Source organism: Lacerta agilis, chromosome 17 (genome assembly GCF_009819535.1).
Source record: "Lacerta agilis isolate rLacAgi1 chromosome 17, rLacAgi1.pri, whole genome shotgun sequence".
Taxonomy (NCBI): Eukaryota; Metazoa; Chordata; class Lepidosauria; order Squamata; family Lacertidae; genus Lacerta; species Lacerta agilis.
Genome location: NC_046328.1, coordinates 25,054,931 through 25,082,365, shown reverse-complemented (window position 1 = coordinate 25,082,365; position 27,435 = coordinate 25,054,931). Strand labels below are relative to the sequence as shown.

Sequence of the window (27,435 nt, the reverse complement as noted above, 5' to 3'; positions counted from 1 at the left end):
TCATTCCTCCACTGGTGCTGGGGAGGCATGGCTGGGTGTGGAGGGCGCTGGCAGTACATTCTTGGGGCTGTGCTCTCCGGAGCCCTGCTGCTTACTGTTGGGATCTTGTTAGGGCACTATGCGATATACAAAGAACCCCAAACCCCGGAGTGGCTTCACAGCCTCTCTAGAGACCTGGACCCAGCTCTGCTCGAAGACTTCATGAACCAGGTGGAAGCCGCACACATTGGACAGAACCTCAGGTAAGGCTGGCGGAGGAAGACGCAATGTCCTAAAAAGTTCTCTTTTTGCTCTGGGGGAAATGGGATTCCCTCCCAGGTCAAAGAGTCTAATGGAATGCCTGTACCCATTCATTCTCTCTAAAGATAGGGAGGTAGGTAGGTGTATTATGGCTTTTGTGGATTAGAGTCCACTTCACCAGGGTGCCAGTCTTAAATGGGGCATTCTGGGATCCAAACAGAAAGATGTCCCACTTAAAACAGGACAGTTGTGGGGTATGGAAAGGGAGCTAAAACAAATTAAGCTGAGGTGTGTACATGCTCACACAGCACAGGTTTATAATCAGCTACTGAACAGGAGTTCAGAGGGGTTGCAAACCTAGGGGAACCTGTCAGGTAATGCACATCAGGTGAAGGCATCCCCACATATGTCTGGATTTTCCCAGACATTACCGGGATTTCAAAGGCAAAAATGACGTCCAGGGGTAGTTTCTGAAATGTTGCGCTTTGCCCTGGATGTTAGGCAAGTCAATTGAAAAATCACGGGTTGGTTTGGGGTTTTTTGGGGGGCGTTTTTGTGAAAAGAAGCTCAACAGTTTTGGGGGTTTCCTAAATAAAGCTCAACAATTTTGCTGGTTTCCATTAAAAAAGCTCAAAAAATTGGGGGTCCTCCTAAAAAAAACTTTCAGGGTGTCCTGGTTTTTACTTTTTGAAATATGGCAACCCTAGCTATGGTGTGCACAGCAAGGGCAACTTGAAATGTAGTGGGGGAAATGACCTTACTGCTAATGTGTACCTGCCCTGCCCTCATTGGCTCGCTGGAGGAGTCTTAGACCCCTTGGCAAACTACAGTTCCCAGGATTCTTTGGGGGGAAATGAAATGCTTTCAAGGTGCTTCACTGATCTGCTGGCCACCTGGTGTTTACTTTTGGGACTGTTGGCCTTCTACTGTGAATGTCTGAGATTGTTACCACAGCAACTGGAGTGACCTTGAGATTACAGTTGCAGAGCCCACAGGGAATGGAAACTAGATCTAAAGGAACTGGCTCTGAGAAAAGAAAAGGCTCTGTTTCCCTAACTCTACAGGAACAAATGGAGAAATTGTTTGCTAGTGTGGCAGAAATTGCAACAGGACTGAAAAGTGTTACGGATGGGCTGAAGCAAACACAAGATCAAGTTTCATCAGGAAATACAGCAGTAAATTCAGCGATAGAAAAACTTCAAGCGGATATAAAAGCTGATATTAAAAATTCTACGCAGACCCTAGAAAAATCAATTGGGCAAATTGAGGAGAATGTAAGGAAGAACAGAGAAGAGATCAATAGGATTGGGCAAGAGGTGACCACCTTGAAAAAGGACTCAGAGGAAATTAAAGTGGTCAAGGAAAAAATAAAAAAGGTGGAGGAAAAATTGGATAATTTAGATTTGGAACAGATAGAGAATATTGGAACACGACAGAGGTCTGTGGAAGAGTCTCTTGCGTTTCTGCAACTACATCAAAGAGAGGGCAACATCCGCCTAAGAAATCTTCCAGAAGTGGAAGGGGAAGATCTAAAAGACTACATAGTGAAGTTATTTTCAGGATTTTGGGAGATAGAAGAAATCAACGTCTCAGCGCGCATAGTGAAGGCCTTCAGATTTGGTCCAAGAGGTTCCAGAGGAAAGAAAAGCAACAAAACAGTTAGTGATTGTCTGATTGTGTGTCACGATCGACACGATAGGGATTTCTTTCTGGACTGCCATTATAGAAACAACCTGGTGGTAGAGCAGAATAAAGTAATTTTTTATAAGGACATCCCCAGATTTTTCCTTGACAAAAGAATTCCTTACAACGATTTGGCAACTGAGCTTAGAAAAAGGAAAATCCCCTTCAGTTGGGAATTTCCAGAAGGCCTGGCATTTACGTTTGAAGGAAAAAAGATAAGAATAAGGTCCCTGGCGGAGAAGCAGAAGTTTTTGGACAAGCATCTGGAACAATTTAAAGGCACACCACTCGACCCAGCACAACTTTACAGGTTCCCAGAGGTATTCCCACCACCGCCGGGACCACCACCAAGTCTACCAAGTCCAGGCAAGGATCCAGAGGAAGGCAAGAAAGGAGAAGCAACTGGAGGAGAAGACTAGAGAAAGGAAAATGGCGCTCAAGTTAATGACGTGGAATGTTCGGGGATTGAACCAGAGACCAAAGAGACGCAGAGTGTTTTATAGCATAGAAAAGAAGAATTTGGATATAATATGCTTACAGGAAACCCACATAGCCCGACGTCACAGAAGATTACTACAAAATAAAAAATTAGGCCAAGAGTTTATATCATCGGATAAGGTCAAGAAGAGAGGAGTAGTGATATACGCAAAGGAGAAATACAGCCCAAGACAGCTTTTTAAAGATGATGAAGGGAGATATATCGCAATTGAAATTAACATACAAGGCGAAAAATTTTTGATTCTGGGACTTTATGCACCAAACGATGGAAAGTCAATCTTTTATAAGAAAATACATGACTTGCTGTTGGACTATTTGGATTATAAATTAGTTTGCCTTGGAGATTTTAACGGTGCAGTTTCCACATTAATGGACAGATCCCAAAGAACTAAATTAACGAATGATGGGAAACTCCCAAAGACTTTTTTCGAAATGGTGGACAATTTGAATTTGGTGGACTCTTGGAGATTAAAAAACCCCACAGATACAGAGGCAACATACTTTAGTGAACCTCAGCAGTCATGGTCGAGGATAGATTATATTTGGATTTCGAATGAATTGGCTCCAAAAATACAAAAGGCAGAAATTGGCCCCAAAACTCTTTCAGACCACAATCCTGTACAGTTAAATTTAAAAATGATTTCCAAGGATTCTTTTAGATGGAGAATGGATGACGCTTTGATGAGAAACACCAAGCTAGTGGAAAGAGCGGCGAAAAAGATGAAAGAATATTTTCAGATAAATTGGAGCACCGAAGTGGAGAAAAGAATTGCTTGGGATGCAAGTAAAGCTGTAATGAGAGGATTTCTCATCAGTGAAAAAGCAAAAAAGAAGAGGCAACAAAATGCAGAGATGGAGAGATTGTTGAGATTAATCAAAGATAAGGAAAAAGAACTGAGAGGACATCCCAGATGTGTTAAAATTCAAAAAGAAATTAAATACTTGCAATCCCAATATGCCAATATAATGAATCAGGATATTGAATGGAAAGTGAAAATGATGAAGCAAAGAACATTTGAATCGGCTAATAAATGTGGAAAATTACTAGCTTGGCAATTGAAGAAAAGACAAAAGGCAAATGTCATCAATACCTTGGTAGTAAACGGAAAAAACGTGGAGAAACCAGAGGAAATCAGATGGTGTTTTCAAAGATTTTATAAACAACTGTACAAGGAGGAGAAGATAGATGAAGCAGAAATAGACCGATTTCTGGAAAAAAACGGATTGCAAAAGGTCCCAGAGGAAAAATTAGTTACTCTCAACCACCCAATAACGACGCAGGAAATAGAAGATGCAATAAATAACATGCAATTGGGGAAGGCTCCAGGCCCGGATGGATTAACAGCAAAATATTATAAGACATTGAAAGACTGGCTATCGCAGCCATTAAGAGAAGTTTGCAACAAGATACTAGAAGGGGATAGGGCACCAGAGACGTGGAAGGAAGCCTTTATCACACTGATTCCAAAACCAGATATGGATGTGACTCAAATGAAAAATTATCGTCCAATATCCCTTTTGAATGTGGATTATAAGATTTTTGCAAATATATTGGCTACAAGGTTGAAAAGAGTGTTGAAAGACTATATACATAGAGACCAAGCAGGTTTCTTGCCAGGAAGACAAATTAGCAATAACACGAGAATTATTGTGGACATTTTAGAAAAACTGGAGAGAAACATAAATACAGAAGCGGCACTATTGTTTGTCGATGCAGAGAAAGCATTTGATAAAGTTTCTTGGACATTTATGAAAAAGAATTTGGAAAGGATGGGAGTTGGCGAAAAGTTTATGAATGGAATTAATGCCATCTATACAGAACAAAGAGCTAAAGTAATTGTAAACAGTGTGATATCGGAGGAGTTCGAAGTTGAGAAGGGAACAAGACAAGGGTGCCCTATCTCCCCTTTACTTTTTATTACGGTCCTGGAAGTCCTCCTGAACATGATACGAAAGGATAAACAGATAAAAGGAATTCGTGTGGGAGAGAAGGAATACAAATTACGCGCCTTCGCAGACGACTTGATGTTATCCCTGCAGGAACCGGAAAGCAGTGTCCCCAGAGCCCTGGAAATAATCGAACAATTTGGACTTGTAGCTGGTTTCAAATTAAACAAGCAGAAAACCAAAGTTCTAGGAAAAAATATGAGTGCAGAACAAATCCAAAGAATACAGGAAGGCACTGGCCTCAATTTTGTCAAAACAGTAAAATATCTAGGTATCAATCTCACAACCAAGAATCTGAACCTGTACAAGGACAACTACGAAAGACTGTGGATGGAAATAAAGAAAGACATGGAGATATGGACTAGATTGAAATTGTCGTTAATGGGAAGAATTGCCGTGATAAAAATGAATGTCCTACCAAGGATGCTGTTTTTATTCCAAGCCATACCAATTCTGGATAAATTGGATTGTTTTAAGAAATGGCAAAAGGACCTATCAAGGTTTATATGGCAGGGCAAAAAGCCAAGAATCAAGTTTAAGATTCTAACAGACTCCAAAGATAGAGGAGGCTTTGCCCTGCCGGATTTAAGACTTTACTTTGAAGCAGCGGCCTTTTGCTGGCTAAAGGATTGGTTTAAACTAGAGAACGTTGATGTATTGGACTTGGAAGGACACGATAACATGTTTGGCTGGCATGCATACCTTTGGTATGACAAGGTTAAGATCCACAGAACTTTTAAGTCTCACATAGTTAGAAAATCCTTGTATCAGGTCTGGATTAGATATAAAGACTTGTTAGAGAGAAAGACCCCTAGATGGATTTCTCCAGTGGAGGCCAAAGCCTATAAGAGACCGAACATGTCTGCAAATTGGTTAAGATATATGGACATACTGCAGCAGGAAGGGGACTCTTTTAAGTTAAAAAGCTACGATCAAGTGAAAAGCCAGGTCCCCGACTGGCTGCATTATCATCAGGTATATGAAACATTTAAAATGGACAAGAAAGTTGGTTTTCAAGTAGAAAAATCAAAACTGGAAACAGAACTGATAGAATCGAACTTTAAAAACCTTTCCAAAATGTACAACCTTTTGCTAGAGTGGCATACGAAAGATGAACTGGTTAAATCGTCAATGATAGATTGGGCGAAAGATGTAGGACATAATATTATGATGGATGACTGGGAGAGATTGTGGCAAAAAGGTATTAAATTCACGGCTTGTCATAGTTTAAGAGAAAATATAATGAAAATGGTTTACAGATGGTACTTGACACCAGTTAAGATAGCTAGGATGAATACCAAAATGTCAGATGTATGTTGGAAATGTAAACATGCGAAAGGTACCTTTTTTCATATGTGGTGGTTGTGCCCAGCGGTAAATGCTTTCTGGGATAAGATTTATAATGAACTCAAGAAGGTAATGAAGGTTACCTTTTGTAAGAAACCAGAGGCATTTCTTCTGAGCATAACTAATGAAGAGATACCCAGTCAGGATAGAGTGTTTTTTATGTATGCCACAACAGCAGCTAGAATTTTATTGGCAAGAACATGGAAAGGCGAAGAGATACCAACGGTGGAAGAATGGCAGATGAAGATGATGGAGTATATGGAACTCGCAGAACTGACCGCCAGAATCCGAGACCAGAGGGAGGAGAAGGTGTCACGGGACTGGAAGAAATTAAAAGATTATCTAGTCAAATCAGTAAAATTGAATATTTGAGCAGAATCAAATAGAATAGCGGCTTTAGTAGGTTTATGTTAGATAAAATTGTTAGTAAGATATTTTTGTGTGAAAGATTTATTTGTTAGAAAATATGTCAAGATTTGGTGTTTAAGTTAAGATATGATTAAGTAAAGTAAAGCACACTAAAAATAGAGCAAATGTGAATAGAATAAGATACAAAGCTACCTAGAAGGTATATAGGATTTTGAAGACAGTGGAGGGAATGGGGGAAGTCCCCAAAATAGAGAAGATAGAAACAAGAAAAATAAGAGGATAAGTGTTAGTTTAAAGGTTTGTATATGTCTCTTTTTATTGTAATTGTTTGATTGTGTTTTGTGTTGTGTATATGCATTGCATTTTTTGTATTGTTAATGTTGTTGTTTATGTTATGTTTTTATTTGTCTTAATAGAAAATAATAAAATCTTATAAAAAAAAAAGAAATGCTTTCAAGGTGCTTCAAATGCACCTTGTGTAGATGGAGCTGGCAACTGTATTGTGTGACGTGAGTGAACATAGAATCAAAAAAATTGAGGAGCTGGAAGGGACCTCAAGAGTCATCTAGTCCAACCCCCTTAAATGCAGGAATCACAGCTGAAGATTCCCTGACACATGGCCAATGATGCACAACCAGGAATTAAATAAGGAAAAACTTCTTGTTTCAAAAGCTGGGGGGAAAGGAAGCTGTGGTTTTGGGAAGGACAAATTATATGCCAGATTCCAAAATTTGCCCAAACCCGAAAGACCTACCCCACCGCCAAGTCTGTCCCCAATTGCTCCCTCTTGCATTAGGGATCTGTCTTCCAAGCCCCACATGGCTACCACAAAGGGGGACGAAGAACTGGTGCAGCTGGTTCTGAAAGCCTGGCGAGACCCCCAAACTGGCCTGGACAGCGCCACGGAGGGCCAGTACGAAGTGTTCCTCTCCTTCCCTGACCCAGAGAAACCCAACTCTGTGGCTGTGGGTGAGTGCTAGGTAACGGGGTGTCACGCGAAATTTATGTTAGGCCCATTATCAGCAAGGCCCGTGCCACGTATGCAAGAATGCAACCTGACCACCAAACTGGTAAGAACTAGTCAAGGAGGAACCGAACGGCTCACTGTCAAAGTGAACAGCAACTCCAGATAAGGTACAAGGAGGGTTCTAATTCGTACAGTGAAAAGTAATACAGTAATGGGTTGAGCAAGTGTTTTCAAGGGTTGTGGTTGGATGAGAGATGGTGGGATGCTGGGGTGGCAGGAGGTAGTTGGGAAGAGAACAGCTAAGATGGATGTGTATTTCCTGTATAGTGTGCGCCCTAATGGGAATGCTCTCTTGAATGCTCTCAGGGTGTCAGGCTTCAGGAAATTGGCTTCCTCCCCCGTGGCAGTAAATAAGCAGATCAAATGAAAGGAAATTCTTACAAGTTAGTTTCTTTAATAAACACGGTGAAAGACAACAGAAAGCGTCTCCCTAGAATGGTGGTGCTCCCAATTAAGGTTTCCCCCCTCCTCCGTCCCTATTAATCTGCATCACTCCTATGTCTTGTAATCTGAGTTTGTACCCTCTGCACTTTCTGTTCTAACACTCTCTCAGCTCCCCATGTCTTTGGGGATGGGGTGTGTGTGGATGCTGTCCACAGACTGTGAATCTGTTAACCCTCTCTCTTCTAGTATTTCTTCTGCTAGCTGTTCCCCATCCAGTATTTCCTAACTTCTACCTTCTGAACTATGTCCCTCTGCAAACCACTGTTCCAAATCTATACTGTCCTCCTGCTCCTGGGAAGATTCAGGGTCAGGGGGAGGGGGTGGCTGCCACCATCCCTCCTCAGTGCAGTCCTCCTCAGCACGGTCCCTGACACAGGGTAAGAACTCGAGCCAGCCAATGAGTTTTCAGAGCATATGTTTGGAATTGGGGAACGAAGACAAAATTGTGGACCAAAACTTGGACACCAGGAAAAGGTGTGGGAATGAGTGAAGGTTGAGAGACGAAACCACTGAAGGGAGAGGGTGGGGACACCTGCTACGGATGCTCTGATTACACCCTCTTGTTCTTCATACCAGTGATGGAAAATGGCAGCCAAGCCTTTATCTCCCAGGAGACAGAGAAGAATCTGACTGCGGACCAGGCTGACAGAGACGTTGTGAAGCCTTATGCTGCTTACGCACCTCCAGGGAACCCCAAGGTGCAAAGCAAGGGCATGGCCTTTTATCCTCCCTTATCTCTTATATCTTTTATCTTATCTTCTGCTTGGAGTTTGCCCTCTTGATGGGCCAATCAAAGACACCACGTGATCCTTGGGGGGCCTTGCCCTCCTAGGTGCAGTTGTGTCTCCAACAGAAAGAGGCTTCACACAGACTATACCTTCAGAGCACATTCAAAGTACATTTTCCACCTCAAAGAATTCTGGGCCTTGTAGTTCGCGCAGGGTAGTTGGGAATTATGATCCTGCGAGGGGCAAACTACAGCGTCCAGAATCCTTTGAGGGAAAGGACGTGCCTGGAATGTGCTTTATGGGGCCAGAGGGAGATCCCAAATCTTCAGCCATCCTTTAAATGTCTATCTCTTTGTGTAGCAGCATCAAAGGATGATTTCAAGGTGTGAACCCTTCATATCTCAAATCCTCTCCTTTCCAGAGAGGGAAAGTGTGGGAAAGTTGGTAGCTAAGACATTCACCTTTTTCAGTGTGTGAAATGTGAGTGACACACTGCCCAGACAATCTGGAGAAGCAGACATTGGAAGTCTGATTTAGGTCCCTCTAGGGATGGGTGGTTTGAGAGGGTGTGGGGCATTCCCTTGTCTGAGCAAGCAGGGATTTGAAGAAGAATTACAAAATGAGACCATTGTGGTATGCACCTCAAGTGTCAAAGAGGCACATATTCAGCATTTTCCAGAACCTGCCAGGCACACCTCTGTGGGGAGGGGGTTCATCAGTTTAGGGGCCACTACACAGAAGTCCCTCTCTGTCCCTTTGTGTAATCTATCTTGTTATGATGCCTGCAAAAGTATATTCAGCTTTCTGTCTTTGTTCTGTGATTCTGTATTGTTTTTCTTGTTTGTGTGGCATTGTTTTTGAAAACTCAGTAAGCATTTAAAAACAACCACAACCCTCTCTTTAAAAAAATATCATTCCAGGGGAAACTGGTCTATGCCAATCAAGGAAAAATGAGCGACTACGAATACCTGGTCCAACAGGGCATTGATCTCAATGGCACCATAGCCATAACTCGCTACGGGGGCGCTGGCCGCGCAGACAAGGTAAACTGGGAGCTGTTCCTGTTCCCAACCTTCAGCTTTTGTGGGACATTTTGAAAGAACAACGCTAAAATCCGAAGTAGGCCAACCAAGATGCTGCAGAATAATGAGGAAGTTTTTGAGCTCTCTCTTCATCAGGCAAGATGTTCTGCAAAGCTGGGGATGGGGAGGGAAAATGCTGGAGGATGTTGTTATTTATTCTTTTTTAAAAACAACAACAACAGCCCTGCCCCTCACCATCAGGTCTCCGGACATGTTGCAGCACTTTAAAATTCAGTATCTAAAACAGTTGAAAGCAATTACAGGTAGGTAGCCATGTTGGTCTGCCATAGTCAAAACAAACAAACAAACAAACAAAATTCCTTCCAGTAGCACCTTAGAGACCAACTAAGTTAGTTCTTGGTATGAGCTTTCGTGTTCATGCACACTTCTTCAGATACACTGAAACAGAAGTCACCAGACCCTTAAATATAGTGAGGGAGTGGGGAGGGGTATTACTCAGAAGGGTGGTGGGAATGGGGGATCAGCTGATAGGTGTGGAAAACATGTAGACGACTGTTAACGACTGCAATTATTACAGGGTCTTACAGGGAAAGGCAAGGGGTGAGATGGCTAAAGATAGCTTTGTCATGTATAATGAGATAAGAATCCAATGTCTTTGTTCAGACCAGGTTTCTCCATGGTTTTAAGTTTGGTGATTAGTTGCAATTCAGCCACTTCTCTTTCCTGTCTATTTCTGAAATTCCTTTGTATTAAGACTATAGAATGTCCTGGGAGATTGAAGTGTTCTCCTACTGGTTTCTCTGTCTTGTGATTCCTGATATCAGATTTATGTCCATTTATCCTTTGGCGTAGGGTTTGGCCTGTTTATCCAATATAGAGAGCTGAAGGGCAAATTACAGTTACCATCCAATTCCTGGAATGTAGGAATCCCAGCTAAATAATCCCAGCAAACCTCTCTTTAAAAGCTTCCAGTGAAGGAGAACCTTCCAAGGGAGCCTCTTGAACAGCTTTTACCACCAGAAAGTTATTCCAAATGCTTAGCTGGAATTTCCTTTCTTATCGTTTGACTCCATGGGTTGGGTTGGGTTTTTCTGCTGACACCTGGGCCTCTCTGGTCCCTGATGCACAAACACATCTGTCTGGATCTTGCCTTGACAGGCCATCAATGGTGCCAAATTTGGCGTGGTTGGGGTTGTGGTCTACACCGATCCTGGGGACATCAATGACGGCAAGGCTTCAGCAACAGAGACGTACCCCTATTCGTGGTACCTGCCCCCCTCGGGCGTGGAGAGGGGTTCCTACAGCAACCACTTTGGAGACCTGCTGACTCCTTATTACCCAGCCAAAGGTGAGGTGGATCAGCAAACATGATTTTTATGTATACTTAAGAATCCATGTTTGGGGTGGGGTGGGGGAGAGAGAACCAAGAGCCCACATGCCAAGCAGACCTTATCTAGTTACAGGTGGGTAGCCGTGTTGGTCTGCCATAGTCAAAACAAAATCAAAAATTCTTTCCAGTAGCACCTTAGAGACCAACTGAGTTTGTTCTTGGTATGAGCTTTCGTGTGCATGCACACGAAAGCTCATACCAAGAACAAACTCAGTTGGTCTCTAAGGTGCTACTGGAAAGAATTTTTGATTTTGTTCAGACCTTATCTGGCAAGCAAGGAAGAGAGAGTGTCAAAGTTCTTTTCATGCCAGGTAATCCAACAAGAGCCAGCAAGGAAACAGCTTTTAAGCTCTCCACCTTGCTTGGTGGGGCAAGGTCTGGTCATCAAACAGGCTCTGTGAAGCTAGAGATGCTCGCACGAGAGTTTGCAGGAACTTATGTTGTAAGAATAGTAAGGTCTTATATATAATTGTTCATAAGTGTACCAAGCAAACATGTACACGAATGCATGGGCCACATGTCTGAAGCAGCACCATTTTGACTCCCAGCTGACCAAGTATTTCTCTGCAAGGAGAGAAGACAATAGGAAAAATTTCCCAATTCTGTTTGGGACTTACACCTCCCTGTAAATACAGTCTGGCAAGTATCTGTTAAGCTGAGCACACTATCAATACACAAGTAAGAGATTCAGGAACTAAGTATTTACCATCTTAAAGGAATGGCAGGGCTACCCAGGAAAGACAATCAGATAAAGGCATTATATAAACCGGTAGGTAGGGGAAAACAAACTTCTCAGATTTCTCTTGAAATTTGTTGGAGACCGCCTTTCTTGTGATGTAGGTATGATGTATCTGGGGTTGGTGGTCTTGGGTTACACCCCTTCTGTGATGTATGTGTGATGTTTCTGGGGGTGGTCTTGAATGGCAGCAGGGGGGGAATTTCAAATTTCTTTATAAGGGCAGGCACTCCTTTGTTCTGGGTCTTTTCCTTGCTCTCTGGTATGTGGGGAAAACACCCTGTTGCAACAGCTTTAATAAAGATCAAGCTTACTAGCTGCTTTGCTTCTCAATATTCTCTGGTTGGCCTCTGTTATTCTCTCCTGCCAATGGAGAATCTGCAAAGGGCTCTACAAGGGCTTTTCTGTACCCCATAAGGGAATAAGAGCAGATTTTGTTTACAACACTTAGCCCCGCAAGATATTGTGAGAACATCCCAGAGCCAACACACAGAGCAGGCTTTGCCCCACAAGCAAGCTTAAAAGTTATTTATGTGCACTGGGTAACCCCAAGTAGACCCATTGCAAAAAAGAGCTTTTAAGCTCTCCTCCTTCCTTGGATCTAACTTGTGCAAGTGGAAATAATGGACGAGTCCTAAGATGCGACCGAGATCGTCCTAAGATGCGACCGAGATCGTCCTGCCTGATGTCAACAGCCCCAGTGTGGAGTGTGGGAGGGTCCTAACATCATTTGAAACAATCCCATCTTTCTTACCTTCTCCTCCTCTCCGCTTGCAGGTTTCACTTACAGGATTCCAGAGGACCAGATCACAGGGATCCCTCCCATCCCCACCCAGCCCATAGGCTTTGAGGATGCCAAGACGCTTATCTGGTGGGTGGTAACTGTGGAGGAGGCGTTTAGGGTGCATAAAGGAGGGCGGTGATGGGAAAGGAAGGCTGGGGTGTGCAAGGGGAGCGGTGTGTGGGGAAGCTTAGAGGGAAGAACGTAAAATGAAATCCCACACTGATCAGAAGATGCTTTAAAATCTAGGTTTTGAGATTTTAAAATCCATACTTCAGAATTCAGTTTGAGGGACAGTTTGGGAGGGAGGGGGGGGACTAGGAATCTCGAATCTTGTTTGTTGGTATTTAGCGGGGGAAAGGTTAAGTTCCAGTACAGTAGTACCTCGGGTTAAGAACTTAATTCGTTCTGGAGGTCCATTCTTAACCTGAAACTGTTCTTAACCTGAGGTACCACATTAGCTAATGGGGCCTCCCGCTACCGCCACCGCGCGATTTCTGTTCTCATCCTGAAGCAAAGTTATTAACCCGAGGGTTAGCGAAGTCTGTAACCTGAAGCGTCTGTAACCCAAGGTACCGCTGTATATCATTCCCCCCCTCCAACACCCCCTCATATTCAAGGAAACTGCCATCTGCACATGTGCAATGGATGCCTTGAATGTATACACCTCAACTTAACTGCGAAGTGAATGCAGCTTATGTTTTCAAATCGGATAGAAGCTGGTTTCGGGGGAATGCATCCGACAGGAGCATTTCTCAATAAATTGTGACTAACATAATTTGTGCCTTGTATACACCCATTTGACCGCTTTGATCTGTGGAAATGGCGCTGTTCAACATGCCACATAATACCCATTCTGCATTTGTAAGAAATCAATCTTTACGTGTGGCACCACTTTCACTTTGGAACTCCCTGCCTATTGATATCAGGCAGCTGCCTTCACTGTATTCTTTCGGGTGCCTACTAAGAACATTTTTGTTTACACAAGCCTGCCCAGACGTTTAGAAAGCGGATGCAAGTTTTAATCTGTTTTCAGTCTATTGCTGTTTTAACTTTTCGAAAGCCTTGAATTATTGTTGTTAATTTTTCTCATTGATAATTTTATTGTTTTAGATTTTTGTAAACCACCTTGAGGTTTCTAAAGCAATGCAGCAAGTAAGTAAACAAACACCAGCAGAGGGAGCACATTAGAACCACAATTAGTGGAAATGCATACCCAACCAAGAAAACAGAACAAATGTGAGCTGAGGGCTAGGTCTTCTGGGATGGCAACAGAGAAAGGGCAGCATTCATCCTTCCCTCTTCCCTCTTGCATTTACAGTAACCTGGCTGGCAGCCCTGTGGCAGAGGCAGCTTGGCAGGGAGCGCTGGGCTGTGTCTACCATCTTGGACCAGGATTCAGACAAGACGGGCTGTTCTCCAATGCCAGGTGAGGGATGTACAAACCGGCCACTCTCGGTTTCTCACACCCACCCACACACCCCAGTATTCAGTTCAGCTTCTCCTACTACATGCAATTCTGAATTCAGTTTCACTCGACATAAGTAATTTTCACTAATATATGGATTTGATTGCACACGTTATGCTAGTGTACACATTCCCCCTCCCTGCACATTTTGGGATAGTCAGAAAACTTCAGCACAACATTCAGAGAAGGGCAAACTTCGAACGAAAGCTAGGCTTTGGTTTCTGCATTGTTCTGAGACTGTGAATGAGGATAGGTTCCTATTAAAATGCAAACTGAACCAAGTTATCCCCCGTGCTTCCATGAAGTATACATGGAGGGTTGTAGACAATGCAAGGGAGGTTCATCATTCTATATCTTTATGTGGCAGACGGAAATGTTCCTCTTCAACCAGTGTTTTATAGTGGTTAAGAGCAGTAGACTCGTAATCTGGTGAACCGGATTCGATTCCCCGCTCTTCCACATGCAGCTGCTGGGTGACCTTGGGCTAGTCATACTTCTCTGAAGTCTCTCAGCCCCACTCACCTCACAGAGTGTTTGTTGTGGGGGAGGAAGGGAAAGGAGATTGTTAGTTGCTTTGAGACTCCTTAGGGTAGTGATAAAGCGGGGTATCAAATCCAAATTCTTCTTCTTCCTCTTCAACCAGGCCGATTAATATTCTTCAGACTTTTAAATTTGTTTGTGGGATGAACGGGTTATTTGTTTTGTTTTTCTTTTAACCATTTATTTGTGCTTTTACCTTATATTTTTATCTTGTCACTGCCCTGAGATCATAGAAACTTAGAATTGTAGAGTTGGAAAGGACACCAAGGGTCATATATTCCAACCCGCTACAGGTAAAAAGGTAAAAGGTAAAGGACCCCTGGACAGTTAAGTCCAGTCAAAGGCGACTATGGGGTTGTGGCGCTCATCTCACTTTCAGTCCGAGGGAGCCGGTGTTTGTCCACAGACAGCTTTCCGGGTTATGTGGCCAGCATGACTAAACCGCTTCTGGTGCAACGGAAACACCGTGACGGAAACCAGAGCGCACAGAAACACCGTTTACCTTCCGACCACAACGGTACCTATTTATCTACTTGCACTGGCATGCTTTCAAACTGCTAGGTTGACAAGAGCTGGGACACAACCCCCTGAGGGAGACTGCTCCACTGTCAAACAGCTCGTACTTAAGTTCTTATGATGAAGGGTGGTACAGAAGTCTAATAAAACAAACAAACCAACAAACATGAAGAAGAAGAAGAGTTTGGATTTGATATCCTGCTTTATCACTACCCTAAGGAGTCTCAAAGCAGGTAACATTCTCCTTTCCCTTCCTCCCCCACAACAAACACTCTGTGAGGTGAGTGGGGCTGAGAGACTTCAGAGAAGTGTGACTAGCCCAAGGTCACCCAGCAGCTGCATGTGGAGGAGCGGAGACGTGAACCCGGTTCACCAGATTACTAGTCTACCGCTCTTAACCACTACACCAAAGTGGATGGTGTTAAAAGGCATTACTAACTTAGGTCCATTAATTTCAATGGGTCTACTCGGAGTCACACTTGGTTGGAGACAACCCAGGGGGCCTCTCCTCTCTACCCTGCTGCTGCGAAGCAGGAAACTCCAGTGATGTGAGAATCCCACAGCCAAATTGCCCATATAAATGATTTCATTGCTATCATTATGATCATCTTAAAACCTTTTATTGGCATCACATACAAACATCCATAACATATCAATACAGAGTTACCGCTTCGCCCATGGTACAGAACATTTACCAAAAAAAGGAGAGGCAAAGCAGACTATTGTCACATCACTAGGTCTCCAGGGAGATCAGACGTCTGCAATGTGTTTCGATGACAGAATACCAGATAAAGATATTTGGCCACTAGATTTGATTGTGTAATTGGGCGATTGAACCTGGCTCTCTTTTGTTTCCTAGTGAGGTCCAGGTCAACGTCCATAACTACAGAAGGATCAACACGTCTTCCAATGTGATGGGGCTGATAAGAGGAAGTGTGGAGCCTGGTGAGTTGCCCTGGGCAAACAGATGCCTTGGGGGGGGGCACGGGGGCACAGAGGGAGGCAGGAGCATCCTTCTGGTGGTGATGGTGCACTCCTAGGGCAACCAAAAAGGGAAGGAGCGACTCACCTATGAGGAAACGAGGCATTTGGGTCTTTCCAGTGAAGAGAAAGAGGCAACATGATAGAAGTTTATAAAAACTACACAAGCCATGGAGAAAGTGGCAAAATAAAAATAAAAATAGGTCTCCCTCTCAGAGCTCTAGCACTCGCAGGCATCTAGTGAAGCTGGAAGACTCAGGGACAGATAAACGAAAGCCTTTCTCCACACAACACATGGTTAAATGTCGTGCTTTTCTTCTGGGGGTACTTACAGGCCCAAGTGTGTGGCACTGATAAAGATATACTCTGATCTAATATTCTTAGCTCCCACCTAGTTAGTCCTCCTGTACCCTAGGGGGCGCTCCTGCCCACTTTCGGAGCTGCAGATCCATCCCTTTTCAGGCTCCCGTCCAACATGTGCCCTTCCATTTTTGCTGAGTTCCTCCTCCTTCCTCCGCTAGACCGATACGTCCTCTATGGTAACCACCGGGACAGCTGGGTGCATGGCGCTATTGACCCCAGCAGCGGAACGGCTGTCATGCTGGAGATCAGCCGAGTGCTGGGGAAGATGGTGAAGGAAGGTGAGCTTAGGGCAGGGGGGGATATTTTCTTTGGTGTGGTGTGAAACATGGCAACTCTGGGGGAAGGTCTGGTAGGTCCAGGCAGAGATGAAGATGCAATCCACAGCAGCCAGATGCAAAAGTGAGTGGAGATTCCTACGTTTGCAAACTAGGTGGCATCCCAGCTAGTCCTTTTTATGTATATCCCACTTTTTTCTCCAAGGAGCTCCATGTGTCGCACATGATTCCCCACTCCTCATTTAATCCCCACAACAACCCTGTGAGGTAGGTTAGGCTGCGAGGTGTGGGATGGGTTTTAATAGGTAGGAGAGGATATATTAACTGCTCTCTATCCCTCCAGGCACCCACGTGTGTGGGTTGAACAGAGTTTCAAAATCCCACCTTTGGCAGCAAAATTTAAAGCATAGGAGTTAGGCTGTAAAACCTTGTTTTGAGGAAATTCAGCTATGAAGTAAGCTGGCTCTCCTTTTCTTACCCCACTTAACAAAGATTCAGGCAACAACAACTTGGGAAGTAAGTTTTAAAAATATAATTTACATATAATCTTGCATTAGTTCACAGCAAAGGCAGCAGTAAAAACTATGCAGGCAAGATACTTATATTTACAGGGCCTAAACCTTGAGCAAATGGAGGGATGTCTGCATCCAATGCTGGTGAAAGGAAGAGAGAAAGAGCAAAACAGGAAATACCAATGTACTCCTTCCTCTCAAGGAGAGGAGGGGAAATGACATCACACAGAGCCCTCTCTGTCAATTCTATTTCTATGATCTACTCTTGGGTATCTGCCTATCAGCAGTACAGCTCTGTGGTATTCACCTCTTCTCATGCTGATTAGCAAGAATATGCATCTGTTAGGTTGGGCTGCGATCTCCCACAGAAGACAGAAATTGGTCCAATGGCACTCAGAGTTTCATGGCCAAGTGAGGATTTGAACCCTGGTCTGTCCCAGATCCTAGCCTGAACTCTAGCCATGACACCACACAGGCTCTCAGAAGGAGAAGCAGGCTATGCAAAACCAGCCAAGGAGAGCAAACTGGCAGCGTGTGTGTGTGTGTGTGTGTGTGTATCTTGGAGAGTCTCTCAACTAAGAGCTAAAAAGTAAAAAGAGAGACCTGTAGGGCTGCATTCAGCCTGTGGGTCTGAGGTGCCTCACCCCTGTTCTAGAGGTGCTCCACCTGTCTCATTCAAGTGTCTAAGAATAATATGTCCGTTTCTTCTCAGGGAAGTGGCGCCCACGAAGGTCCATTATTTTTGGCAGCTGGGGTGCTGAGGAGTTTGGTCTCATTGGTTCTACAGAGTATACAGAGGTAAGAGGAAAAGAGGTTGGTTGGATGGATGGATAGAGCAGGTGAGAGACTGAGGAACAGGTGATTTCTGCATTTAAGAATAAGAATAATAATTTTATTATTTGTAGCCACATTCAAAACACAATCCTACCAATTTAAGCAGTCATGGCTTCCCCCAGAGAATCCTGGGAAATGTAGCTTGTTTATCATGCTGAGATTTGTTAGGAGACCATTGTTCCTTTACAGAGCTACAGTTGCTAGAGTCAACCCCTCCTCCTAAGTAACTCGGGAAATTGTAGCTCTGCAAGGGAAATACTGTACAGGTCTCCTTTCAGCAACCTTAACAAACTACACTTCCCAGGAGTCCTTGGGGGAAGCGGCATCTGCTTAAAGTGGCGTGATTCTGCTTTAAATATATAGTGCAGATGGGGCTAAGTAGGAAAGGGATCATAGCTTGGTTGGGCATTTTGTTGTTTATACAGTGGTACCTTGGTTTACGAACTTAATTCATTCCGTAAGTCTGTTCTTAAACCAGAGCATTCTTAAACCAAGGCGTGCTTTCCCATAGCAGCGGGGGACTCAATTTACAAATGGAACACACTCAACAGGAAGCGAAACATGTTCTTATTCCAAGGCAAAGTTCACAAACCAAAACACCTACTTCCGGGTTTGCAGCGTTCTTAAACCAAGTTGCTCATAAACAAAGCTGTTCTTAAACCAAGGTACCACTGTATTTGGGTTCAGGGAGCTTATGTGCTTCGGTTCTCTAAAAGTCTGACCTCAGAGTCAGGAATTGGGCTGATGCAAAGCAACTGCCTTTTATTCTTATTATGGCCCAGAATAGGAATTGGGGAAAGGCAGACTGGAATCTGACGGGTGACTTGTAGTTGATTGCCAAAGGTTTGACTCCCAATAGTTTAATGCCAATATAGCAAAAAAACAAAAAACAAAAAACACCCACACATTTCCCGCAACTGCCCCTTCCCTCTGGCAAATTAGACTGCTGAAAGGAAGCTTGGGGTTGAAACCAGGAGTGGATTTGGAGGCGAAAGGATCTGGTCCTGAAAACAAATCTCCGATAGTAGAGAGCCTCTCTTTTTCGTAACTCCAAGCGCTTGTGACGACTTTGGGGATCCATGGGGATTGTCAGGGGGTGGGCTGGAGATCCCACACTTCCGCAGAAGTTTCTTTGCTTATCACATCTCTCTCCGCCACACAGGAATTTTATAGCAAGCTGCAACAGCGCAGCGTGGCCTACATCAATGTGGACATTGCAGTCTTTGGTAAGCTCATCTCATCTTTCCACACTTTCAAACTGCACTGCGCTGACTGACTTATAAATTTGTTGTAGTTATAATGCCTAGGAGAGTGTAGTCTGAGAGGAGGGTCCTTGATGCATCCCCCTGGCTGAAGAGAAGCAGGTTTGGGTCTGGTCAGAGCCTGGATGGGGGACCCTGCATGTGAAAATCCCACCTCATTTAATTTTTGAGGGAGTTGGGTATGTTTAGCCTGGAGAACAGAAGACTGAGAGGTGATATCAGAGCCATCTTCGAATACCTGAAGGGCTGTCACATGGAAGATGAATCAAGCTTGTTTTCTGTTGCTCTGGAGGGGAGGGCCCAGACTGATGGATTCAAACAAGAAAGGAGATTTCAGCTGAACATTAGGAAGTGCTTTCTGAGGGTTGGAGCTGTTCAACAGAGGCATGGACTCCCTTGAAAGGTGGTGGACTCCCCTTCACTGGAGGTTTCCTCATTTTTTTCTCTCATTCTCATTCCAGATTGTTAATTTGGGGTTCTCATCAGCTGTACGCCATAATCATCACAATTATAACAAATAAAGGCTTGACATCTCTCGCTTTGGATGTCATGAGTCTATCTCAGATATTAGTTTCACCTTTTAAGTTGAATTACTGAAAGAAATGAACCTTTCCATGATATTCTAATTTTTCGAGTTTCACCTGTACTTGCCGCCGTCATAGAGTTTTAAGGCCACAAAAGCTCTGGTACAACTATACCCAACAGAAAGGCCTGTGGTATCAGATTTTTAATGTCTGATAGTCGTTTACACCTCCATCCTTCCCTGCCTGCCCGTGCCTCTTGGACCCCTCCCAGGTATTCCCCCCCCAAGGACATCCTACCCACTTTGGGAACCAATGGTCTACACACTGAATGTACCCCTATCACACAAGGCACAGGAGCCTTACCAGACAACAAAGAGGGAACCCTACTTGTGCCCTCTGGTTGGGAGAGCTCCCCCTAATGCTTCTCTTTCTCTTTGACAGCCAATGCCACCTTGAGGGCCCAAGGAACGCCACCTGCGCAGAGTGTCATCTTTGCAGCTGCCCAGCAGGTAACTTGAAGAGAATGGAAAGTCAACTCCAAAATAACAGTCTCTGTGTAGGAGACACGTTCTCGGTTTATTTTTCAGGGAAACAAAGGCTATGGGGGGTGTCACTGGCCTTACATTTGCAAAACTGGAGGAACGATCATGAGCGCCACACTCATTTTATTAGAGGGAAGGGGGCAGCAGCAGCAGTCTGTAACGACACCTGCAGCAGTTTGCAAATCATAATAATGAAGTCAATCCAGCTTTGCAGCCTGAAAGGGGTCTTGGGCTTCAGAGCATCCTTGCAGAAGTGAGACCCCTAAAGGCCAGCCTCCTCCCTAAGATGGGTTGTCATGAAATCTGCTCCGTTTCTGATGTTGGGTGGGTGGGGGGGGCTCGTTTCCCTCGTAGGTGAAAACCGCAGCTGCAGATTCTTCCCCGTCAGTTTATGAGAACTGGAAGCAACACTTCAACCGAAGCAGTTCTGTCTATGGCGTCATCCCCAGGTAAAACGATGCTGCGAGTGTTTCCCTTTCTTAACAGCCCGTGGACCCCCTCACTTTCACAGAGTTCCTCTAACCGGTGCCTAGACCAGGTGTGTGGATGGGAACCCCTGGGGGTCTCCAGAAGTGGCTGAACTACAACGCCCATCATCCCTGCCCATTGGCCATGCTTGCTGGGAGCTGTACTTTTTCTCCTTTGTCAATCACTTTAATGTATATACAGTGGTACCTCTGGTTAAGAACTTAATTCGTTCCGGAGGTCCGTTCTTAACCTGAAACTGTTCTTAACCTGAGATACCACTTTAGCTAATGGGGCCTCCTGCTGCTGCCGCGCGATTTCTGTTCTCATCCTGAAGCAAAGTTCTTAACCCGAGGTGCTATTTTTGGGTTAGCGGAGTCTGTAACCTGAAGCGTCTGTAACCTGAAGCGTCTATAACCCGAGGTACCACTGTATACTAATATTTATTTACAAAGGTGGTCCATTTTAGTGTATCATTTTTACAAAAAAAATACATGGGTTGTACCCAGCTAAGTTCTACTCAGCTTACCGATATAATAGACTTAAATTTGTCAAGCCCATTGATTTTGAGTAGGACTTTGCTGGGGACAACTCCCGGTTAGGGGGTGTATGTGATATATTCTCTAATATTTATTTATTTATAAAGGAGGCATTAAAAAATTGAATGAATATATATAGGCATTGCTGTTTATAACTGACCAACCTACAGTGGGGGGGGGGGATTTGTGGATTTGTTTCTGAGGGTTCTGTGTTCGAGTCTCTGCTTCAAAAGATGCTCCCCCAACTTACTGTTTTCCTCCTCCATTCAGCTTAGGTTCTCTGGGTGCTGGAAGCGATTATGCCTCTTTCATTCATTACCTAGGCATCACATCCATGGATATTGCTTACACCTACGACCGGGTAAATTGTAGCCCTGCGCTAGTTGGAATGGCCAGTGGTCAAGGGGCAAAGGGAGCTGGGAGATCCGGCAACAGCCCTAGGGGCACAGATTTCCCGACTCCCTGAGCAGTTTTTAAAACTTATTGATTCAAAGTATTTTTTCTCCTGCTGTTCAAGAGGATCTCCTTGTAAAGCAGCGACTGTAATTAATCAACTTAATCAACAAACAGTAATATTGCAATGCAAAAATAAATCAATCACAGTGGAACACTTTGCATTTTAAAACACCCCAACACTTAAAAAAAAAATCCGTTCCTAATTAACAGCACTCAACTGGTACAATCTATAAACCAGAGTAGACACTGTCTAATATATCCCTCTCATCTACCAGATTTGCCCAGTGAGGCTGCAGCAATGGACCCATTCATTTAATCAAGACATCAAACCCCAAACCTATTATATATTGTGGAAATTGTTTGCTTGTCTGTTCGCTATGAATTTAGGCACCTCTTAAGATATAACAACCAAATTTTGTGTGATTATTTCCGACATCAAGGAGCAGCTTTCCATCTATGTTTGGATGCCATTTTGAATCAAGATGGTGGACTGAACCTTTCAATACTGCTCTGATTGTATCCAAATTTTGCATGATGATTCCTGAGATTAAGGAGCAGGATTTCCTCTATGGTCCGAAACCATTGGACGCCATCTTGGATCAAGAAGGCTGACTAACCCTTTCAAAACTGCCCTGATTTTAACCACGGATTTGAAAACTGAGCTGATTTATTTTGGTTTCTTAGAATTCCCAAGCAATGCTGGAGGGCAAGGCTCCTGCTAACCACATGATTTGGCCTTCCCTTCTTTCCTTTGCCTAGACCAAGACTTCGGCCCGCATCTATCCAGCTTACCACACAGCCTTTGACACTTTCCACTATGCAGAGAAATTCATTGACCCAGGTGAGGGGTGAGGGCGGAGCATAGAGAGTCAGTGAGAGAGTAAATCAGGGTTTGTTAAGGGTGCTGGGAATTGTAGCTTGGGGGTGGGGGCAAACCACAGTTCCCAGGATTCCTTGAGGAAAGTCCTGCACTTTAAAGGTATGTTGTCTATGCAGCCTAGAACTTCTCAGGCTGCCTATGCTTCTCTCTTGGACTGCTGGGGTAATGGTTTGCAGCCATGAGAGCTACCTCATGTTTATATGTTGCCTTAGGTGAATTTAAAGTACCGTGGTACCTTGGTAGTCAAACTTAATCCATTCCGGCAGTCTGTTCGACTCCCGAAACTGTTCAAAAACCAAGGTGCAGCTTCTGATTGGCTGCAGGAGCTTCCTGCACTCAATCGGAAGCTGCGGAAGCTGCATTGGACATTCGGCTTCCGAAAAACGTTCACAAACCGGAACACTCAGTTTTGGGTTTGCAGTGTTCGGGAGCCGATTTGTTCCGTTTGATTACCAAGGCAGCACTGTATTAAAATTCCAGCATGCTTAGGAGCATAACGTTTGCACCTTAAAGGGTCAATAGCTGACCAGGATACTATCTGTTTCTGTGGAGAGCAGGAGCCTGTCCTGCTTTTGCAAAACAGCGTAAAAGTTGTTTGACAGTGGAACGGTCTCCCTTGGGAGGTGGTGGACTCTCCTTCCTCGGAGAGGTTTCTAAGCAGAGGTTGGGTGGCCGTCTGTCATGGATGCTTTAGCTGAGATTCCTGCATTGCGAGGGGGGTTGGACTAGAGGACCCTTGGGGTCCCTTCCAACTCCAAGGTTCTATGAGAGAGAGAAATCCCTAGGACTGTACTCACTAAGTCCACAGGTTTGCGCTGCTGCTGCTGCATCTGGGGAAATTCTCCTGCTCCTTCCCAGGGTTCACCAGCCACCAGACTGTGGCGCGGACAGCTGGCAACGTACTGATGCGCCTGGCAGATGCCTTGATCCTGCCGCTCAACGTGAGCGACTACGGCGAGACGCTGCAACAGATGTACAGTGTTGCCAAAGAGGCGTTCCTGGCAGACCTGACCCATCACAACATCTCGCTTGGTGAGACGGGTGGGAATGCGTGGGATTACGGGCTGGGTTAGTGGGCAGGTGGCCTGCAGGTAAGATTGCCAGGTGCAAAAGAGAATAAGGGGTCAGCCAGCCTTTCCTCCCCTTCATTAGGGGCTGTGTGTGTGGCAATTAAGGGTCATTAACTCGGATAAGGACTGGGGTTTATGACAAAAAACACCCATGTGGGGTAGTTACAGGTGGGTAGCCGTGTTGGTCTGCCATAGTCAAAACAAAATCGAAAATTCTTTCTAGTAGCACCTTAGAGACCAACTGAGTTTGTTCCTGGTATGAGCTTTCGTGTGCATGCACACTTCTTCAGATACACTGAAACAGAAGTCACCAGATCCTTAAGGATGCACACGAAAGCTCATACCAGGAACAAACTCAGTTGGTCTCTAAGGTGCTACTAGAAAGAATTTTCGATTTTGTTTTGACCATGTGGGGTAGTTAACAAAAGAATTGGCTGGATCCCTAGATCAGGCATAGGCAAACTCGGCTCTCCATATGTTTTGGGGACTACAGCTCGCATCATCCCTAGCCAACAGGACCAGTGGTCAGGGATGATGGGAATTGTAGTCTCAAAACATCTGGAGGGCCAAGTTTGCTTATACCTCCCCTAGATCCAATCGGAATCGACACTTAACTCCCTTCCTTCCAGGTGAGGGCTTGCAGTTCTGTGCTCTTAACCCCTTCATGCATTAACGAGCCCCAAGCTTGCTAGTTACATTTGACTGCAGTTTCCCCACAGTTTATAGGGCTGAAGTTTAGCCACTAATCTGAACACTACTGCTTAGGAATAATAGGCTGCAAATGGAACTACTGTATGGGCTTATTTACTCAGGGCAGAAGCTAAACCTGACCCTTAGCTAAACCCTTAAAGGCACTGATCTGTTTTGCTCTTTTGCCCTTCAGACCCACTCTGGGCCGCAATAGACCGTTTCCAGGCCGCTGCTGCTGGTCTTAACCAGCGCATAGCAAACCTGAGAGAGGAAGCAAACCCCAGGTGAGAGTCTCCTCTTCTGGGGAACTTTGTACTATACATGCATATAGAAGTATTTGAATATGGCAGATTTATATAGTAATCTAGAGTGTACAAGTTGTCTCATATCCACCAATCCGAATAACCCAGTGATGTTGCCCTCTGGCCAGTCAGTGAGAGATGTTATGGGGCAGGGGCTTATTGGTAGTGTCTCCGCATTTGTGAAATTGGAGCTCCAGGAAATGTGATTCACCTCTTGAGATTTTTTTTGTGTGTGTTTCAGTGTGCATTTGATTTAGTTGCTGTGATCCAATTACTCATTCTTAAAGGTAAAGGTAAAGGGACCCCTGACCGTTAGGTCCAGTCGCGGACGACTCTGGGGTTGCGGTGCTCATCTCGCTTTATTGGCCAAGGGTGCTGGAGTATAACTTCTGGGTCATGTGGCCAGCATGACAAAGCCGCTTCTGGCAAACCAGAGCAGCTCACGGAAACGCTGTTTACCTTCCCACGGCAGCAGTACCTATTTATCTGCTTGCATTTTGACGTGCTTTCGAACTGCTAGGTTGGCAGGAGCAGGGACCGAGCAACGGGAGCTCACCCCGTTGCGGGGATTTGAACCGCTGACCCTTCTGATTGGCAAGCCCTAGGCTCTGTGGTTTTACCCACAGCGCCACCCGCGCCCCTTTGTAAGTCAATACAAGGACCTTTATCCTGGCTTGGTGGTAGGTGAGCAGCCAATGCAGCTGTTTTAACAAGGATGCCATGTGCTCCCATCAGGTCAGGGGCTCCCATCAGTAGCCTGGTTGCTGCATTCTGCACCATCTGGAACTTCCAAACCAGGCCCAAGGGCAGTCCCACACAGAGCACACTGCAGTAGTCCTGCCTCAAGGTTACCTATGGATGGATTACAGTGCATCAGGCTATCCCTGTCCAGGAACAGCTGTAGCTGGCAAACCAAACAATGTTGGTAAACAGCACTCTGGAGTAGTGCTTGTTCCTGAGCAAACTTGGCTTTCACATAGCAAACCAGCTTTGTGAAATTTTGCCGTGGGGCTGACACATTATATGGTTGGCCCCAAGGCGGCTCTGAACCCAGCTCTCTTTCTCCCTCCTCTTTCTCCCCTCCCCCATTTCCTGAAAGCCCCTTGGACGTGCGGATGGTGAATGACCAGCTGATGTTGTTAGAAAGGGCCTTCCTGAACCCCAGAGCCTTTCCGGAAAAATATTATTACAGGTAAGCAAAACCAACGGACCCACTTTCTGGCTTTCGATGTGTGATTCACTTGTGGAATTCACATCCACAAGATGGCAGTGATGCATAACCATTGAGATTTTGTGTTTTAGCTTGCTTGCTTTTTGTTTTTTTAAAGGATGGGCTAACTGGGGCCTCCAGTGTCAGATAAAGTAGACTTACCAATGTCAGGCAAGGACCAAAGAGCAGGAGAGGGCTTGCTCATGGCTTCCTGGAGCAGCGGTGGGAAACTTTATCTCCCTGCATCACTTCAAAAGCCCTTTGCAAGTGATCAGTTAGTATATGTGGCAAGAGAGTCTGCTCTCACCCTTTTCATCACTTGCTGGGTGGGTAGATGGGGGGGGGGAGAGAGAAGGGGTTGGCTCCAACCAGTTTTTGCCTCGCCTCCTATTAGCTGCAGTCCCACCCACCACCGGCATGACACCCCTGATTGTTGCTCCCAAAGCAGTTTACATAAACTGTAAAGCCATGCAATAAAAACCATATTAAAAAATAAAATAAAATCAGAAACCAGCTAACTTGATATGGAAAAATGCATTCCTCGTTGCCTGCATAGACCTGGCAGGATAGAAGAGTTTTCAGCAGGTGTTTTAAAAGTTGGCACAGAAGGCGACTGCTGGATGCCTAGTGGCAGAGAGTTCCACAGGGCTGGACCGATGACTCTAAAGCCTTAGTTTCTTGTTGTTGTCAAATGAGCCTTGCCAACTCGGGAAGCGACCGACGGCGCTCCTGCGGGCGATCTCGGTGATCGAGCTGGTATAGAAGAGTTCAGGTGGTCTCTAAGGTACCCTTTCCCTAAGTTGTTCAGGGCTTTGTAAATGAATAAGAGGCCCTTGAACATGGCTGGGTAGTAGATGGGCAGTTGGTGCAGCTGTTTTAACAAGGGTGCCACAAGTTTTCAGCCAGATGCCTCCCTCAGCAGTCTGGCTGCCGGATTCTGCACCAGCTGCAACTTCCAAAACAAACCAAAGGGCAGCCCCACACAGAATATATCGCAGCAATCATAATAACAACATTTGGCAAAGCAGTTCCTTAAGTTCTGAACGAGTTAGCAATCTGCACAAGGGTGACATTACACAGCGTGCAGCTGATTTGGGCCTGTAGCTTCTGCCTCTCACCTCTGCCTCTTGCTTTTTCCTCATCCAGCCACGTCATCATGGCCTCTCGGTCATCTTCTCTGGCCACCTTCCCAGGACTTGCTGATGCCTACGATAACGCCAAGGAGGACGGCCGGTGGGGTGAGGTTCACAAGCAGCTCACCACTGTAATCCAAGCGATAGAGAATGCCGCCTCCATCCTGGAGCCTGTGGCTGAATAACAGGGATGATAAAAATACAAATAATAAAGAGAAGCAGTGTGTTCTATTCCTCACTGACTTGCTTCTTCCACCCTGTTTTTAAAGTGGTTTTGTGGGTCATGGGTTTGTCTTATCATTGTTTTGTTTCTCTTCGATGCCTGTAAGCTACTCAGGGGATGCTGGGAATGGGGCAGCTTGGAAATTGTACCAATAAATAAATAAATGCTTTGCATTTGCACAACACTTTGAACAATGTTGTAATTGAAACAAAATAAAAAATTAAAAAAAAAAATCCTTCCAGTAGCACCTTAGAGACCAACTAAGTTTGTTCTTGGTATGAGCTTTCGTGTGCATGCACACTTCTTCAGATACCTTGGTTCACTTACATAGTCTCTGCAAGCCTTATGATGGGTGGCTTTATAGCTCAAAAACAGCACTTTGAATTGGACCCGGAAACTAATTGGCAGCCAGTGCAG

General features: G+C 44.8%; 1 protein-coding gene across 1 annotated transcript; it reads left to right on the top strand.

Annotated features, from left to right (window-relative positions):
• On the top strand, nucleotides 1-27,209 carry NAALADL1 (N-acetylated alpha-linked acidic dipeptidase like 1). Its single transcript, XM_033136248.1, has 19 exons — nucleotides 1-242; nucleotides 6,881-7,053; nucleotides 8,132-8,253; nucleotides 9,204-9,326; nucleotides 10,485-10,674; nucleotides 12,230-12,323; nucleotides 13,555-13,662; nucleotides 15,617-15,702; nucleotides 16,260-16,379; nucleotides 17,601-17,686; nucleotides 18,885-18,948; nucleotides 19,950-20,017; nucleotides 20,405-20,499; nucleotides 21,325-21,415; nucleotides 22,270-22,351; nucleotides 23,249-23,422; nucleotides 24,344-24,434; nucleotides 25,552-25,644; nucleotides 26,809-27,209. Exons 1-19 carry the CDS (start codon nucleotides 28-30, stop codon nucleotides 26,978-26,980), a joined length of 2,247 nt encoding a protein of 748 aa, XP_032992139.1. The 5' UTR covers nucleotides 1-27; the 3' UTR covers nucleotides 26,981-27,209.
• The last annotated feature ends 226 nt before the right edge of the window (nucleotides 27,210-27,435 follow it).